The sequence below is a fragment of the Lipotes vexillifer genome, unplaced genomic scaffold (assembly GCF_000442215.2).
Source record: "Lipotes vexillifer unplaced genomic scaffold, Lipotes_vexillifer_v1.1 scaffold942, whole genome shotgun sequence".
Classification (NCBI taxonomy): Eukaryota; Metazoa; Chordata; class Mammalia; order Artiodactyla; family Lipotidae; genus Lipotes; species Lipotes vexillifer.
The window spans coordinates 796,340-812,740 of record NW_006798282.1 but is presented as its reverse complement, the minus strand read 5'-3'; the positions used below and the strand labels follow the sequence as shown (position 1 = coordinate 812,740).

Below are 16,401 nucleotides of genomic sequence, written 5' to 3'. Positions count from 1 at the left end.
GCCCCACTCCCCGCCCCGCCCACCTAAAGTAGGCCAGGATGAGGACAGCCACGGTGAGAGAGGCCAGCGAGACGGAGTAGCCCACGGTGTAGATCATGCCCAGGCGGTCAAACACCTCCTGTGCAGGTGGGGAGTTACTGTCAGAGCCCTGGGACTGCGGTGCGCATCAGGTTAAGGGTCAGAGGCCACTTTAAGGTTGCTGGAGGAGTCAGGACTAGGTTCAGGTGTCAACAGTGGAGTGGGGTGGCCTTACACGGGTCAGGTTAGGGAGGGGGAAGCCTCGCACCCGTTCACGAGTCTCATTGGTCAGGAACTTGACACACTCGCTGTAGTTGGCCCATGTCCGGTTGTGCCCTGGCACCAGCTCCCAGCTGCCATTACGGTCACAGCGACGGTAGGCATGGCCTGCGGGTCCGTAGGAGGGTCAGGGCAGGCAGAGAGGTCTGGAACCACTGAAGCCCTGAGCTCCAAGTCCTGACATCCCTGTGGTCCCCACCCTACTCCAGCCCGCCTTACCTTTATGATTGAAGTCATAAATGTAGTCAGGACAGGGCATGGCCACCACCTCACCTGGTGCCCCCAGCGGCCAGCACAGGATGTGGTCCCACTCTGGCAGGCAGGGGCGCCCTGTGACCACAGAGATAGACAGAAAAGGTGGGGGACATCAGTCAGATCCATGGTTAGTGACCCAGAGGAATAAACACACCTGTGGTCTCTGGCTCCCTCAGGGATAGGTGTGCCCCAAGACTGGAGAACTCAGGCCTGGAGCATTCTGGAGAGAATGTATTGAGCCCTCACTCCCTACTGTGCCCTGCACCCCACCCGGCCTCATAGAATTCCCTACAGACCCTCTATGCAGGTGCTGGTAATGGTCCTATTTTCTAGATTGGCTGGTGGAGGCCAAGAGAGGTGAGTGATTCACCAAGGTCATACAGCCCAGGCCCCTGCCCTCCTCTGGTGCTCAGCCAGGCCTCTCTCTTTTCTCTCTGTTCTTGGTCCCACCTTCCAGGTGTCGCTAAAGAAGAGCAGGTTCCCAGACTAAATGTCCCTCAGCTGAGAATGTTTCCCACGTGCTCCTTGCCCAGGGACCACGGACTAGAGGAAGAAGGCCTAGTTTCCAGTGCCCGCTGGACTCCTGCAGAGCTGCCCACCTCATGCAGGTGTCTACCCTCTTTGTACTTCAGTTTCTTCATTGGGAAATTGGGATTGATATGCACTTCCACCACTATCCGAGACCCGCCCTGAGCACCTGCTATGAGACTCCGGTGACCACTTGTACGGGTACATATAATCCCCCAAATCTAAGTGCTAACTGTGGGATTCAAGGCAGGGCGACACATCCCACTTTGGGGCTCCAGCCTCACAGCAGGGATGCTAAGTGACCTTGGAGAGTCTCCAGCCTCTGAATCTTCCACTTTCCACTCCCAGCTTCCTTCTTTCCCCCTGAAGGGCTCCAACCACAGGACTCTCCAGCCACCCTGGAAGGTTGCCTTGACGGCCAGACCCACCCCAGCTTGGTGAAAGGCTCTCTGTCCTGGGCACCATATTCCCAGCCCCGCCTGGCCAGGCCCACAATTCCCTCTGATCCCTGGGGAGCCACAGGGTGACCACAGCCTCCCAGATGTGGCCCATCTGGAATCTGCTGCCCACCCAGCCGGTTCAAACTGGCCCTGTGGCTGCAGCCTGGGCTCTGCGTTTGTCTCTCCTTACCTCCCTGAGGGACAATGCAGCCCGCATCTCCCTCCCTTCTCTTCTCTTCTGCCCTCCTTGTCCCACAGTCTGGCCCCGCCCCTTCACGGCCGCCCTTCTGTCCTGCTCTGTCTCTATGGCCAACCCCACTATGTGTCTTGATGCACCCTCCTCTGACACCCTGAGTCCCAGTCCCAGTGCATGCCTCCTGGTCCCCTCTGTCTCTTCCTGCCTCTCTTTGTCTCTGGGTCTCTCCCAGCCCCTCCCTGCCCCTCTGTCTCCCGGGTTCTCTGTCACCTCTCTCCATGGGAGGGGCCACAGCCCTGGGTCTACCCCTGAGGTGTGCGGTCAAGTTCTCTGCCCACATCTCCTGGGGGCCCTAGTCCATCCAGCTTGCCTGCCCCCTCCACACTCTGCCCCCTGGGCTGAGTCTCCTCCTAGCACCTCCCCTTCTACAAGAGCCGAGGAGCATGAGCTCACATGAAGGCTGTAGAGCAGTGGGGCAGGTGGGTCCGAGTCGGTCTCAGATGGATGCATGGAAGCACAGACGTACCTCGGTGCCTGCTGCCAGTGGACACCTCCTTGTCCTCCTCAGACTCAGGGTAGAGCTTCCCAGATGCCTTCTCTTTCTTGGGCTTCCCTGATGTGGTTGCAGATGCCCATCCTTTGCCTGATTCCATTATGTCAGCTGGAGAAATTAGGGCAGTTATGGCTGTTGACAGCACTACAGCAGAAGACCCAGGGTACCCTCCTGCCTCAGACTCCCCCTTTGTACAATGGGGGCTGTCCCCTGCCCTGCTGACACCTAGGCTGGTGACAGGTAGGGACGTGCTTTACAAACTGTAAAGGGCTTGCCAGGTGCAGAAGTAATCAGTCAGCATGGAGACTGTAAACAAGGGGTTCAAATGGTAACGAACACAATTCAGGTGTGGGATCAACCAGTGAGTGGGTTGAGCGGTAAATCTGAGCAGAAATGTCTGACCCAGGAGTCACAGCCAAAGCCCACGCAGGAGGCGAAGGCCCCACCAGGGGGCGCATGGCAAAAGTAGACAGTAGTGGTGATGTCAACAGAGGTGAAACAGTGAAAATGAAGCCTGGCCAGAGCGCTGTGTAGGTCGAGAAGCTGGTGGTGCGAAAGACAAGAGCAAGAGTGTGCAGTTGTCAAGGGAAGACAGATGAGCCCACCTACCCCATCCCCTGCCCTAGGATACCCGAGTAAGGGGTTCACAGCTTCCACAAGGGACCCTGGGGACTCTCCATCTGAGATGGGGCCTGGCCTTTCCCTCCACTGGAGAGATGCCTGAGGTCTCTCTTCCTTGCTGAAAGTCTTCCTCATTATCTAACCTTCAGCTACAGCCCAAGCCAAGGCCCCCTGGCCCTCCCATGTCGGGGTTTGTGGCAACAATGAGAAGCTGAGCGCAGACACCCTGGGCTGGAATAGAATGGCTGTGCCCATTTTCCTGCCCGCACCCTGGGGCATCAGTAGGGTGGGGGTAGCAGGATGAGGTAGAGTGGGAAGGGAAGGCCTCCATCGTGAACAAAGAGAGGGCAGAGGGAGGTGCCTCCATGCTTCCACAACCAGAAAGACGGCTGCGTTCAGGACCGCCCAGACCCTGATGCGACTGGGGCAGGGGACCAGGGAGCCACTGGTGGGGCCAGTGTGGGCAGGGCTGTGACTGCAGAGACCATGTGAGTCCCTTTGCTCCCTGTGAATGGGAGCAAAGTCTGCGGGCTCCAGGGTATGTCACTGTGTGCTTGCATCCTGGGTGTGCATCAGCATCCTCTCCCAGCAGTCTGAGGGCCAGCTCAGGGGAGGAAGCTGTTCTTGCCTGCCAGTCAGGTGGGGTCTGGGCCTCTTCCAGGTTGAGGAGATTAATCAGACAGAAGTCAGAGGCCTGGATGGTTGCTAATGAAGCTCCATTTCCGCTTCCAGGAAATGGACTCAAGGAAGAGACCAGCTTGAGACTGGGGCAGGAGCTGTGAGGTCAGGTGAGTGCCCCTCCCAGCTTCACTGTGGCAGGGGTCCCACGGAGATGCCGTGTTGGTAGAAGGAAGCCTTCCTACCCCATCAAGAACCCTTTACTGGACAGTGGATGTGGCTGACATAGAATCCCATCCGTACCCCTCTATTCTCCTGCCCTTCCAGCCCCATTCTCCTGACCCTGGACACCCCTGCCTTGCCCTTTGCCCAGGGGGCCTTTTTCAAAGACCTATTCTTCCTTCTGCACCTGCATTGGATAGCTCCTCCTCCTGCAGGAAGCTGTCCCAGCCCACTCCAGCGGGGTCTGGAGCCCTCGTCAGTGCTCCTGATCGTGGTGTGCCTCACTAGATCTAAGCCAGTTCGAGGTAATTCAGACAGTAGTGGCCTCCATAACCTCCTATCCCCACCCTGGGAGGGGAGGCTCAGTGCACCTCTGAGCCTGCTGACTTTAATCTCACCTGACTCACCCCATTTTTGGTCCTCACTTTGGCCTGGCCCACTTTACCTGGACCTCCCCTCCCTTGGTGCCACTTGGTTCTGCATCCTGGACTCCCACCTTCCTCTGGCCCCTCTGTCTCCTGACCTTGCCCCCAGACCCTCCTCCTTGAGCCCCGCCCCCACCTGGCCTCTGCAGGACTTCTTTGAGCCGCTTCTCACATTGGGCCTGGGCACGGTGCAGCAAGAAGATCTGCTCCTCTTTGGTCATGACGTCATCTGCATCCACCTACCAAGCCGAAGGTCAGATTGCAGCAGGACTTCCCAGCAGAGCGGCAGACTCCACAACTATCCCAGCCTCCTTGAGGGATTCCCCCCCCCCTTTCCAAAGAATGCGGGAAATCTGCCTTATGTAGCTCCATTGTACAGACGGGAAGCCTCGGCTTCAAGGGGAAGGGCCTGCCCCACCATAGGGAAAAAAGGGGGAGGGGTGCTGTCCCCTGCTTGCCCGATAGTAACCCCATAGGCTGCAGCCACTGATATTCTCTGTCCAGTCTGTTCCCCAGGGGTACATGGGAAAGGGATGGAATGTCCCAGGGTGGATCCTCACAGGATCCTGGCTGTCTATTGGGGACCTGGGTGGAGAGGGGGTGGATAAGGGGTGGTGAACTCTGGGGAAACAAACGGGGGCCTGGATTCCTTCAAGTCCTAGTGCCCTCGGGACCTTGGGAGTCACCAATTTCCATCCTGGCCCTCTCCCCAGTCAGTGCTTTCCCCGTGAATGGAGAGTGCCTTAACTCCTCCCACCCTTGAGGTCCCAAGAGGGAGAGGATGGAGAAATTGCTGGCAAGTGGTCTGGGTTTGGGCGGGGCACTCCTGTGCAGGCTGTGGGTGGGAGTCACCCACACCCATTGCTTATCTGGAAGTTGCCCTACATCCAAGTAGACCCTGTGTTCTGATGATGTGGACAGGCCTTTGCTCCTGCTGTTCCCTCTGCCTGGAATGTCCTTCCTTTCTTTCCTTCCAGCACGTACACCCTGGGTATTGGCTGCCACCCACGAGGATTCACTGGCATCATTTTAAGGAAGGGAGCAGGAACGTCACGGAGGTGGGGGTGAGATGGGACTCACTCTGAGCCTCTGTTTCCCTGACTTAGGGTTGGAAGGAAGTCAGAGGGTAAAGGCAACATCCCGCCCTGGGAAAAACTCAGTGTGCCCAAGCCCAGCCACTCCCATGAGTGGGACCCACAAGAGGTTAATGCATCCCCTCAGAAACCCACCTTCAGCCCCAAGTCAGGGCCATGTCCCCGCAGACCCCCAGGACAGAGCCTGGTTCCCTTAGACCTTCAACAGGCAGAGCTGCATCCCCTCAGACATCCCCTGTCAGGGCCGGGTCCCTACAGTCTGAGCGGAGCTTTGGAGGGTGGGAGAGCCCAGAGGAGGCAGGGGAGGGAGGTGGAGGTGGGGGGAAGGGGGCGGGCCCCATTATGCGGGGGCGGGCAGCCGGCCGGGAGGGTCAGGGAGACCGCTGCAGGGAGAAGTTAATTGACCGAGTCCCTCGGTGGCAGCAGCAAGGGCTTCTAGGGCCAAGGAGTCTCCAGTTGGCTCGGCTGGGATTGGGTTCTGCTGGTTTCACTTAGCAGAGGCGCGTGCGCGTCTTTGCGTGTGCGCGTGAGTGGCGGCACAGCCTTGAGTGGCCGCGCACAACGCTGTCTGGCTGGTGTGTGCACTCGTGTGTGCCCCTGTCTCTGTATATTCTCACGTGGGGATCGTCCAGCATGCACATCTGGGACGTGAGCCTGAGGTGTCTGTGAACAGGCATGTGTACCTATGTTTCTGGGCAAAGGTCCGCGTGTGTGTGTCTGCGAAGGTGTGATACGGTTGCTCATTAGCCTGCATGTCTGTGGGTGTCCGTGCTTTCGCGGATCACTGGCGTCTGAGTTGGACCCTGAGATCTCAGCTGGACCCAATGCCCAGGAAGGGCTGGAGAGATTCCCACGTGCTTGCTGCTGGCCCCTACAGCTCCCCTAACTTCCCCCACCCGCAGCGAAGGCTGAGCAGGCTGGGCCAGAAGTAGCCCTGGGGAGATGGGGCTTGAGGGAGGACAACTCGGGTTTTCCCTAAGCCAGGGGGCTCCAAGACTAACCTGAAGTTGTCTCTGTGCCTCTGGCATTGGGGATCCAAGCTGCTGAGGGGTCTGATCCCTGGGCAGCTGCCCTGCCCATCCCACCCCCACTACAGCACCCTTCCACCTCCATTTCCATTATTGCAACTAGTACCTCTGTCAGTAACCACCACCACCATCACCACCACAACCAACACCACCACGCCGCCCACCGCCAATCCCACTGATACCACCAGCAGCGGCAGCAGCACCATTACCCCCGTGAGCACTAACTACTGTTACCATCGGTATACCCCCCATCATCACCATCACAACTGGTAGAACATCATTACCATCACCACCACCAGTGCTGTTTCCACCAGCACGATTACCACCGTGACCATCACCACCACCTCCAGTGTTACCACCAGCATTGCCATCACCGTCCCACCAGCACCATTACCACCAAAGGCAACCTCAGCACCATCACTGCCACCAGCCCCGTAACCACGGTCAGCACCACCTCTCCCGTCGCCTTATCCTTACTCCCTCAGCAACCACGGCCGGCACCACCTCTCCCGTCGCCTTATCCTTACTCCCTCAGCAACCACGGCCGGTACCACCTTTCCTGTCGCCTTATCCTTACTCCCTCAGCATGCCCCCTTCTCCGCCACCCCTTCTCCTTCTGCCCACCTTCATCTCTTTCAAGATGAACAGATAATCACCAGATTTTTTTCCAGCTGAGGAAAAGCTCCTGAGTGGCTGACAGGCTTCCACCAGTCCCCAAAGTCTGGCACACCAGCCCTCCCGATAGACAGACTAGCCCACTGATGTAACCCACTGAGGGTTACGGCTGATGGCCTAGACTAAAGGCAGGCAGCCATGGGTTGAAAACTGCCCATTTGGCAGACTGACAGACAGACAGGTGTGCAGCTGGGTGATGACCAGGAACTGACCCACACATCCTCTCACAGGCCCAAGGCAACTGCTCAGCCACCACCTACTGCTACTGCTGCACTCTGTGGCCAAGAGGAGGCACATCCTCTCTTTTCTGGAGTCTCATTTCCTGGTGGGTCTGGGAATGCCCAGGAGAGGGGAAGCTATGTGCTTCAGGCACCAGATAGCCCCCAGATTCCTTCACCCACAGGGACGGTGGCACCATCTCTGGCCTCCCTGGACTGTACGACCCATTTCTCTGTCACCCAATCATGGCAGAACTGCCACTGCAGCAAGAATTCAAGCCAAGGAGTCAAGAGAGCACTTTCCCAAGGAGTGGAGGGCAGCTCTACACCAAGAGCATCCCCACTTGCTTTACAGTACAGCTCCCCTGCCTGGAATTCGTCCATCACCTCTCCCTCCAGCTGCACCCTCTCCTCATCTAAGGAGATTCTGCCACCAGCACCAGAACTTGAATCCTGTCTCCACCACTGACTGGCTTTGTATCTTTGACAAAGCTGTTTAACCCTTGTGCCTCAGTCTCCCATGTGTAAAATCAAGATAATAATAGGGCTGTTGTGAGGGTTAAATGAGGTCCCGTATGAAAAGCTTGGGCAGGGGCGGGGCCCACAAAAAGCTGGTTGCTATTGTTACCACTGGGTCAGCAGCAGCACGCAGTCATGGCTCCCCGCCTCTGGCTATGGGCCACTGTGCTGCCGGGCACCATGGGTGCCCCCAGGCTCAGGACCCAGACAGGCAGGGGGAGACTGTCCGAGTAATGACTGAGACCAGGGGGCCACAGTGAGGAGCAGGTGGGTGGTGGGACTCCAAGGAGGATTGGGAGCAGGGAGTACAGGAGGGCCTGCAGGTGAGGTCTGCCTGGCAAGCTTTTGGGGTGAAAGGACACCCCAATATCTCCCTGCATTTCTGGACTCACACTAAGATTCAGGGTCACTGCCAGACCCCTACACTTGGGCTTAAGGGGCAGGAGGGCCCCTCCTCTGCCCCTGCCCTGCGTGAGGTCTTTTCTAATGGAGTGATGCAGAAAATGCTGATAGCTCTGATTCTCCTCCTGGCCTGGCCACTCCATCCGCTGCGCCCTCCCCGACCAGCCCCTTTCCCCCTGCAGAGTTCAGTTCTTCGTGGCCTAGCTCCTGGTAAGGAGGACTCAGACTTGCATCATTTTAGATCCAGAGCGTCTGTGCATCTCGGGTCTCACGGATGAGGACTGAGGGACCTGGAGCTGGGTCATGGCCAAGGGTCAGTTAGTCCGTACCCACCACTGATAGGGTCACCTAGCCCTGGTGCCAGGTGTCCCGAACCCCTCTTCCTCCCACACCCCTCCTACAGTCTTGGGTTAGGGCTGACTTCCCCTGACCTAACCATTGTAGGGCTTGGCTGTAGCACTCTCCCCATGTTCAACCCTCCAACATGGAACCTTCCTGTGTGCACACATGTGCATGGTCTGCAGTGTGTGAATATGCAGGGAGAGAAGTGGGCTGGGAGCCTAGGGATGGTATTTGTGGGGCCACAGGCAGGGTGCCAATGGGGGCTGGAAGCTAGTATGTTATCTACAAACATAGAAGCTGCTGTCTCAGAGAGAAAGTAATGTGTGGTCAAGAAGCCCGGATGTGCTTCTCATTTCCTGAGTTCAGAAGCTCAAAGAAGAGAAAAGCCATCTGCTCAGTACCCCTCCCACCAGGGGGCAAGCAGCTCCTTCTAACTCAGCTCCCAGGGAGACCCCAGTGAGAATGGTGTTGGAGCTGCAGGTGACAGTGATGGTGGCAGTGGGGGTGGAGGTGAAGACAGTGAGTGGGGCGATGTCAAGGCTAATGATGGTGATGGAGGTGGGATGGTGACAGTGGTGGTGGAGAGTCAGTTTCGTGCCACTGACCAAATGAGGGCCACTCCTCTCAGTTCCCCTCCTAACTGCCAAATTCCACACACTTGCTGTCTGTGATCCCAGACATGCCTACATTCCCCTCCTCCAGGCAAAACAAAGGAGGAAATAAATACAAGGGATTCTTCTTCAGCTGCTGACACCTCTGTCTCTGGGAAAGAGGCTCCTTCTGCTGCTTGGTGTCAGCCTCAGGATGCCCTCTTGGGTCATCTCATCCATGGCTCTGACTGGCGTCAGCCTGCTCCCCCAGGGGAAGACAGCTGCTGGCTTCTTGCTCACCTCTAGAGAAAGCAGATCTACCAACATTCATCCCTGGATGTGACCCACCCCATGAGAGCCCCTCTACATGTTGGCACCAGCCATTGCCCCTGGAGCTTTAACCACATCTCCTTCAACATCCCCATCTTACGAATGAGGCCACTGAGGCGAGAGTACAGTTAGAAAGAAGAGGGCCAGGAATGGAGCTAAGGTCTGCTTGATACTGAAGCAACAACCCCAGAGGCAGGGAAAGAAAGGAGGAAGTACCCTGCCACATGGATCCTCTAGTGCCAGCCTCAATACCAGTTTTCCGCAGAGTTCTTCTGGATTTTATCTTTCACTGTGTCAAGCAAGAGCCTCTTTGCAGAGCACCTAAGGCAGCTTCCACAAAGGTAATTCAGGAATGGAGGTAGACTTAGAGGTGATCAGGTGGTGATGGCGTTGGTGATGGCAGCTTGCGCTCAGCTCTAACTGGGCAGAGGATAGTTGCACCCTCGTATTAGGAGGAAGGAGAGTTTGTACCTTCCGAAAAGCCAGAAGGAGAAAACCTTGGCTAACAGGAGACCCCCCTCATGACCTCCTGGCCTTCCTGCCCCTCTTCTCCAGGTGCCACTACTGGGACCTGTGCTGGCACCCCTCGATGTCTCCCATGCCAGCTGGCTAGGCACTGCTCCCTGCCCTTGCTGCCTTCTGTCTGGCTGGCTGGCCTGAGCAGGCTGGGACGGGTTCCCTGCCGGGGACGCTCCTGCCCCACCACGGCACGGCTGACAAGTGCTGACTTTTCCTCCCCTTCGCCTGGCCTTCCTGAACAGGCTGCCTGTGTTCGGGGCTGGGAGGGGCTGGGGGGAGGCACTGTGACGCCTCTCATCCTGGCCAGCGTGGAGGCCTTCAGGGCAGGCAGTGGGATGGAGCCTGGGATGGCAGAGTTGGCTGCTAGGACCCTGTGGATCTTCATAAGTGGCCTCTACCTGGGCTTGGAGACCAAGGCCCAGAAGGATGGTATGACCTAACCTAACCATAACCTGGTCAGCCGAACAGAATCCTACCAGGTCTCACCTCTGCACAAGGCAGGTCCCAGAGTTGGGGTTCTGAAAGGTTTGGAGGTTTCTGATGTCTTTGAGAATCTGAGCAAAACTTTGCACCCTCTCCCAGTCACACTATATTTTGCAGACAATTTCAGGCATCCGCAAACCCCCCACTCCACCCTTTCTTTTTCCTGGGGGCTCTCTGAAAGAGCTGCCTTCCTGATGTGGTGGCCGGACCAGGGAGTGTCCCCAGAAGGCCCACAACAGGAATCTGGGGGAGGCCTCTTGATGCCTCATTAAAACATTCCGAAGAAAACCCGAGTTCCCGGGAGGGCTCGGGCCCCCCTCCTCCTGCTCTGTCCACAGGCAGCTCCCAGAGCTGGGGTGGAGGGTGGAGGTGTTTAAGGGCAGGTGATATAAAAAGCTTCAACGAATCAATACGAAAAAGACAAATAACCCGTAGCAAGACGGGTAATGGCTCTGAGCAAGCTCTTGGAAGATGGACAATAAGCCAATGTAAAAGTCCAAAAGCTCACTGGTAATTGGCATATTAAAATGGCAAGAGACACCATGGCAAAGGTGAGGAAAAGAATCTTTGGGCTACCCTGTGAGACAGAGGGTGTGGGGAAGAGACCTCCTCCGTCATTCCTAGTGTTGAGTATAAACCCACACGGGCTTTTTAGAGGGCAGTTTGGCCATATCTATTAAAATAAAAAATATGCATGTTCTCAGACCCAGCAATGACAGAATCTAGAAATATCCTACAGGGAAATGGTCACACAAGGACATGAGAAGGCACTTCAAGGAGTTTCCCCGCCACCATCTGGAATCTCTCTCTCTCTCTCTCTCTCTCTCTCTCTCTCTCACACACACACACACACACACACACACACACACACACACACACACACACTCATACAAACACACATGAAACTATCTAAATGTACATTCCTAGGGACTGCTTAATGAATCTCAGGTTTTGGAACACTATGCAGCATTTAAAAAGATTTATATTTACTGACATGAAGATCTCCAAGACACACCTTTAAGTAGAAAAATGCATATGGCAGAGCCCTATCTACACACTGCTATTATTTACTAAAAAACAAATAGAGGGGCTTCCCTGGTGGCACAGTGGTTAGGAATCCGCCTGCCAATGCAGGGGACATGGGTTCGAGCCCTGGTCCGGGAAGATCCCACGTGCCACGGAGCAACTAAGCCCACGCGCCACAACTACTGAGCCTGCGCTCTAGAGCCCGTGAGCCACAACTACTGAAGCCCATGCACAGCAACAAACCCAACGCAGCCAAAGATAATAAATAAATTAAATAAATAAATTTATAAAAACAAACAGACAGCAAATGACAGAATAAAACTATCTACTTTATATGCACACAAAAAGGTACCTGTTTGGAAATATACAGAAAAAGATCTGGGAGGACATCCCCCACCCACACTGTTTAAAATTGTTTTCTCTAGAATAGGGAATGGGTTTGGGAGTAATCAAGGATAACTTCTGTTTAATCCGTATTACTTGACTCTTTTATAAGAAAGAACATATTCCAGTATTAGTTATGAAATTAAAATAAGAAAATAAAAGTAAAATAACCAAAGGATTCTACTTAAAAAAAAAAAAAAAAGAAAAGAAAAGAAAGAGAGAAAAGGAAGAAAAAGAAAGCCTAAGTGGGACATAGGGATCTCCTGCCAGCATGAGCCCTCACCCTGCTTTGGAGGGAGAAGCTCAGTGCAGGAGTCTGAAGACTTGGGTTCAAATCCCACCTCTGCCACAGACTCACTGTGTGACCCTCAGGGCCCTTTCCCATAAAATGGGTGGATGAACAGATGGAATGAGAAAATATTTGTGACCATTTCTAGGTCAGAATCTGGGGAATGGCCACTGTTCAATACGTGTTGGTTCCTTCCTGTCTTTAAAAGTGAGCCCCTTGGCTGAGCTGCCCTTGGAGCCTGCTGAGAATGGTTCCCTGGGTCCCACCTACCACAATCTCTCCTGAGTCCGACCCTGAGGTCATATCTCTACACTCTAAGCCTCCCAACCCCACAACGCTGACCTTCAGCCTCTCCCACTGCAGTTTCTCCTTCACAAGCGTGCATGCTGAGGGTGTCCTTAGGATGAGGCATCCCCAAGGATAAGACCACCCGTTTCCTCCCACTCACAATCTGTGGGCCCATCCCTTCCTCCAAACTTCACCCCACCTGACTCCCAACCTCACAGCTACTCTCTTCTGTAAGGCACGAGATGGACCAGCTGAGTCTGGCCACAGCCAGTGTCCTCCCAGTGGGACACTTTTTGGTCCTCCGACCATGAGGTCCCTCCCTCATGGAGGACGATGTGAGCCTGGTCCTGGGGCCAGCTGGGCAGGCAGCATATAGGTTTGGTGACAGGGCCCATCAGCTGAGGGTGGAAGCAGTATCCCCTGGGTTTAGGAGAGGGAGCTGGCAGACTCTCAGTTTCCTGCTGGCTCCAGCTGAGGCCAGGGGGCCTACAGGGTGTTGGGTGACCCTCAGGCCATATCCTCTGTCCCCGGAGCCACGGAAGGTTCACTGCACTCACGGCCTGAGCGTGCAGCCATAGATGTCCCAACAAGGTCCCAGGGCAGACCCAGCCCTGGCATCCCTCCTCCTTTCCTACCCTCAGCCTTGGGCCAGGGCTAAGCTGGGCAAATTCTCTGCATGTGCCTCAGCTTCCCTGGAAATCAGTGTGGGTCCCTCATAGAGGCACAGGGCTTGGCACTTGTTGACATGCAACATATAGTGGTCATATCGGTTGTGTGAAGGTCAGTTAAAGGGGACAATAACAGAACCTTTCTCAGACGGTTGTTGGAAAGATTAAACTAGCTAATATTGTAAAGTGCTTAGAACAGTTTCTGGCAAGCAGACAGCACTACAGAAGCATTTATTAAATAAAAACAAGAAAACAATAGAGGATGCACATCTGGCAAGCAGACAGCACTACAGAAGCATTTATTAAATAAAAACAAGAAAACAATAGACCTGGATGCACATGTGACCACACACACACACACACACACACACACACACACACACACATGCGTAACCATGCTTCTACAAGTCATGTGCAGACCACAGCCTCAGACACACGTGAGCTCACACAAGGTCTCAGACACTCGCACTTACGCAGACCCGGAGAATACCATGCTGAGTCCCACAGAGCCCTGCTCGGACACACAGATATACTCACAGGTCACCCACGCCCATCACCCTGTCTCTTCCCCTACAGTCACTTGCACACATGTGTGCACACAGACCACACTGGCTGGCTCTGCACAGTGGCTATGCCCACACACCCTGGAAGGGGCCCTGGGAAAGGTGAGCCTGGCCCCAGGGGAGGCTGGGAGAGTGGCTCTGGCCTGGCATTCACCAGTGTTTGGAGCATCCCTGCACAGGGTGCTGATGGTCTTTGAACCTCAGTTTCCTTATCAACAAATCCTTGTATGGGGCGATGTCTCTGGCTTTGGGGTGCCATGCTGTGTGGGCATGGACAACAACGAATGGGGTATACTGAGGCCAGCAGAGGAGAGGAGGGCCTCAGATCAAGGGATTCTCAGGCAAATGTTTCCTTCTTGGTGTCTTTTTACAGATATAGGGAAACTGAGGCGTGGAGAAGGACAGCCCAAGGTTACACAGGCAGTGGCAGAGCTGGAGGAATCCAAGAGCTCCTGCCTTCCCGCCTGGGGCTCCACCCGGATAGGGAGCTGGTCAGGGGCAGGCTGCCTGCCTGTGCCTCTAGATGCCCCGGGATAGGGAGCTGGTCGGGGGCAGGCTGCCTGCCTGTGCCTCTAGATGGCAAATAGCCGCACCTGGGAGGTGAGGGGGAGGCAGCGGGGCCCTTGAAGTCAGACACAGGCAGACAGTCTCCTCAGCAACTGCTGATCCCCCAGGACAGGGCTGCCGTGGGATCTGACTGACTCCCCAGGAAATGGTCCCCAGACCCTGGCCCAGTCTGAGGAGGGTACTCAGCTCTTTGTCTCCAGCTCTTGGCCTCCACCAGTCTCTCCCTATTTTTCTCTGCTATTCTTGGTCTATCTACTCCTCCTGCTCCGGGGAGCTCTCACCCCCATCTTCTTTGTCTCTGTCTTTCTCTTCTCTCTCTCTAAGCTTATCTGTCGCTTCTTCTCTCTCTGGTCCCCTCTTGGCCTCTGCTCTCAGGAGGGTCCGAATGTGGGTCTCCTCACTCACCGGAGCATGTTTCTCTGGTGGGAGTGTTCTGTGAGGTCAGTCTCCTTCAGGGGAGCTCCATCCCTCCTCCATGCCACACCATACCCACCTCCCTGGGCAGACATCTTCCAGTCTGGGTGAAGCTGGGCATGAGTGCACGCATGTGTGTGTGTGCATGTGAAGGTGAGAGCTTGAGGGGCCCTTAAATCCTACCCCCTGACCTCAGACCCACAGCCCTGTGTCCCAGATTGCAAACAAAACTTGCAGAAAACAGAGGACCCCAAAGCAAAGTCTGTGTGACCCTACATCAGGGCCAAAGCCTAATCTTCTGCTAGATCACACTGTCATCTTCCAGGGAGACACAGAGCAGTGATGCCCAGAGAAGCAGAAGACAGGAGGACCCTAACCACAGATTTCCAGACCTGGGACCCCAACCGAGTCTTCAGAAATAGGGAAATCTTAGGCATCTGGAACCCAGAGTTCAGACACCCCAGAGACAGCAGGCACCGAGGATCCCGGGCCAGAGGGGACGCCCACCCGAAGTTCAGGATACTGGGGGAACTCAAGCCTCTGAGCCCTGGACACCTTCCCCCCAGCCCCAGCCCCCGCCCAGGGACCCCAGAGCAAGCCCGAAGCCTGTCCTGGACTGCGAGCGGGGGACTTACCAGCACGTATGCGGAGCTGAGCACTGGGCAGCACAGCAGGAGCGCCAGGCCGGGCGCGATCCGGGCGGCCCCCATCGCCACCGCCTAGGGCCCCGTCCCTCGGGGCAGCCGCCGCTGCCGGCCCTGGTGGTGGTGGTGGTGGTGGTGGGGTACAGAGCTGCGTCAGGCCGGGCTGCCCCGCCCACGCCAGGGCCTAGGGGACCCCGGAGGCCAGGCGGCCCGAGGCCCCGGGGCCCGGCGCGGGGCCCATGCGCTGAGGGCTAGGGAGCGAGCGCAAAGGAGAGAGAGGGAGGGAGGAAGGGAGGCAGCCGGGGGCCGGGCGGGCGGCGGGCGGGCGCCGAGAGCTGCGGAGCTGCCCGTCTGCCTCAGAGAGGAGAAATCACATCCATATGGCCGGGCCCCCCGCCCCCGGCCCGCCCCCCGCCCCCCTCTCCCCCCGCACCGCCTTTTCTTTTCTTTTCTTTTGTTTTTTTTTCTTTTGGGGAACTGGGAGCTGTGGCTTTGCCCCACGCCCAGTGGGGGAGGGAGAGGGGGAGGGGTTGGGGTCGCGGTCTGCAGGGGGCGAACGGGCTGTTATTTTTAGCTCCGCGGCTAGCGCAAGTAGGGGGGCGGAGTGGGGGGACGCGTTTTGCGCAGCTCCGGGCGTGCAGCTTGGGTACTCGATCCCAACTTTGCAAAGACACTGAGCCCTTCGGCGATCGGGCCGCCAGCTCCTTGCCCCTCGGCCCCCTCTGATCCTCATCCCGTCCGCGGCCGCCTCCGGCACTCCCTCCCCATCCTCGGCCGGAGCCCCGCCTGCGCCCGCGCCGCTAGAGCGCGCCTGCGGCCGGGACGCCCGGTCTCTCTGCCTGTCTGTCAGTCCGTCTCAAGCTCCCCCGGCCTTGGCCTCCGTTCTTCCAGCAGCCCCGAGCTCCGTTTCGGTCACTCCCTCGCTCCCTCCCTCCCCTCCCCCTTTTCTCTCTACGAAAACATTTGCAAGTTTCCAAAAAAGCTAAAGAGCCGAGCGGCGCGGGGCTGGCGGCTCCACGGGGCTCCGAAGAGGCGCCGCTGACTGACACCGAGACAAACCAGCCCGCCCGCCCCGGTCAGGCCCGGAGTCACCCTACCCAACTCCAGCCCGCTCCCCTCGCCGCTGGCCCCCAACCCCGACTTACTCCGAGCGCGCCGCCGCGGCCCCCGCCTAGCCATGGGTGTCGGGGATCCCCCGACAGC

The 16,401-nt window shown here is 56.8% G+C and overlaps 1 protein-coding gene across 3 annotated transcripts in view; it reads right to left on the bottom strand.

Moving 5' to 3' along the window:
- The window catches only part of PTH1R (parathyroid hormone 1 receptor), a 26,132-nt gene that overhangs the window by 5,837 nt on the left and 3,894 nt on the right, over positions 1-16,401 (bottom strand). For 2 of the 3 annotated variants that reach the window (XM_007470259.1, XM_007470261.1), the window contains 6 exons: positions 15,190-15,312; positions 4,292-4,394; positions 2,243-2,377; positions 517-627; positions 287-405; positions 24-118 (listed from right to left, as the gene is read on the bottom strand). In XM_007470259.1, the coding sequence (XP_007470321.1) occupies positions 24-118; positions 287-405; positions 517-627; positions 2,243-2,377; positions 4,292-4,394; positions 15,190-15,264 (638 nt within the window). In that variant the 5' untranslated portion in view covers positions 15,265-15,312. Of the gene's footprint in view, positions 1-23; positions 119-286; positions 406-516; positions 628-2,242; positions 2,378-4,291; positions 4,395-15,189; positions 15,313-16,343 lie in introns of all 3 variants that reach the window. The other variant, XM_007470260.1, reaches the window with a different exon arrangement.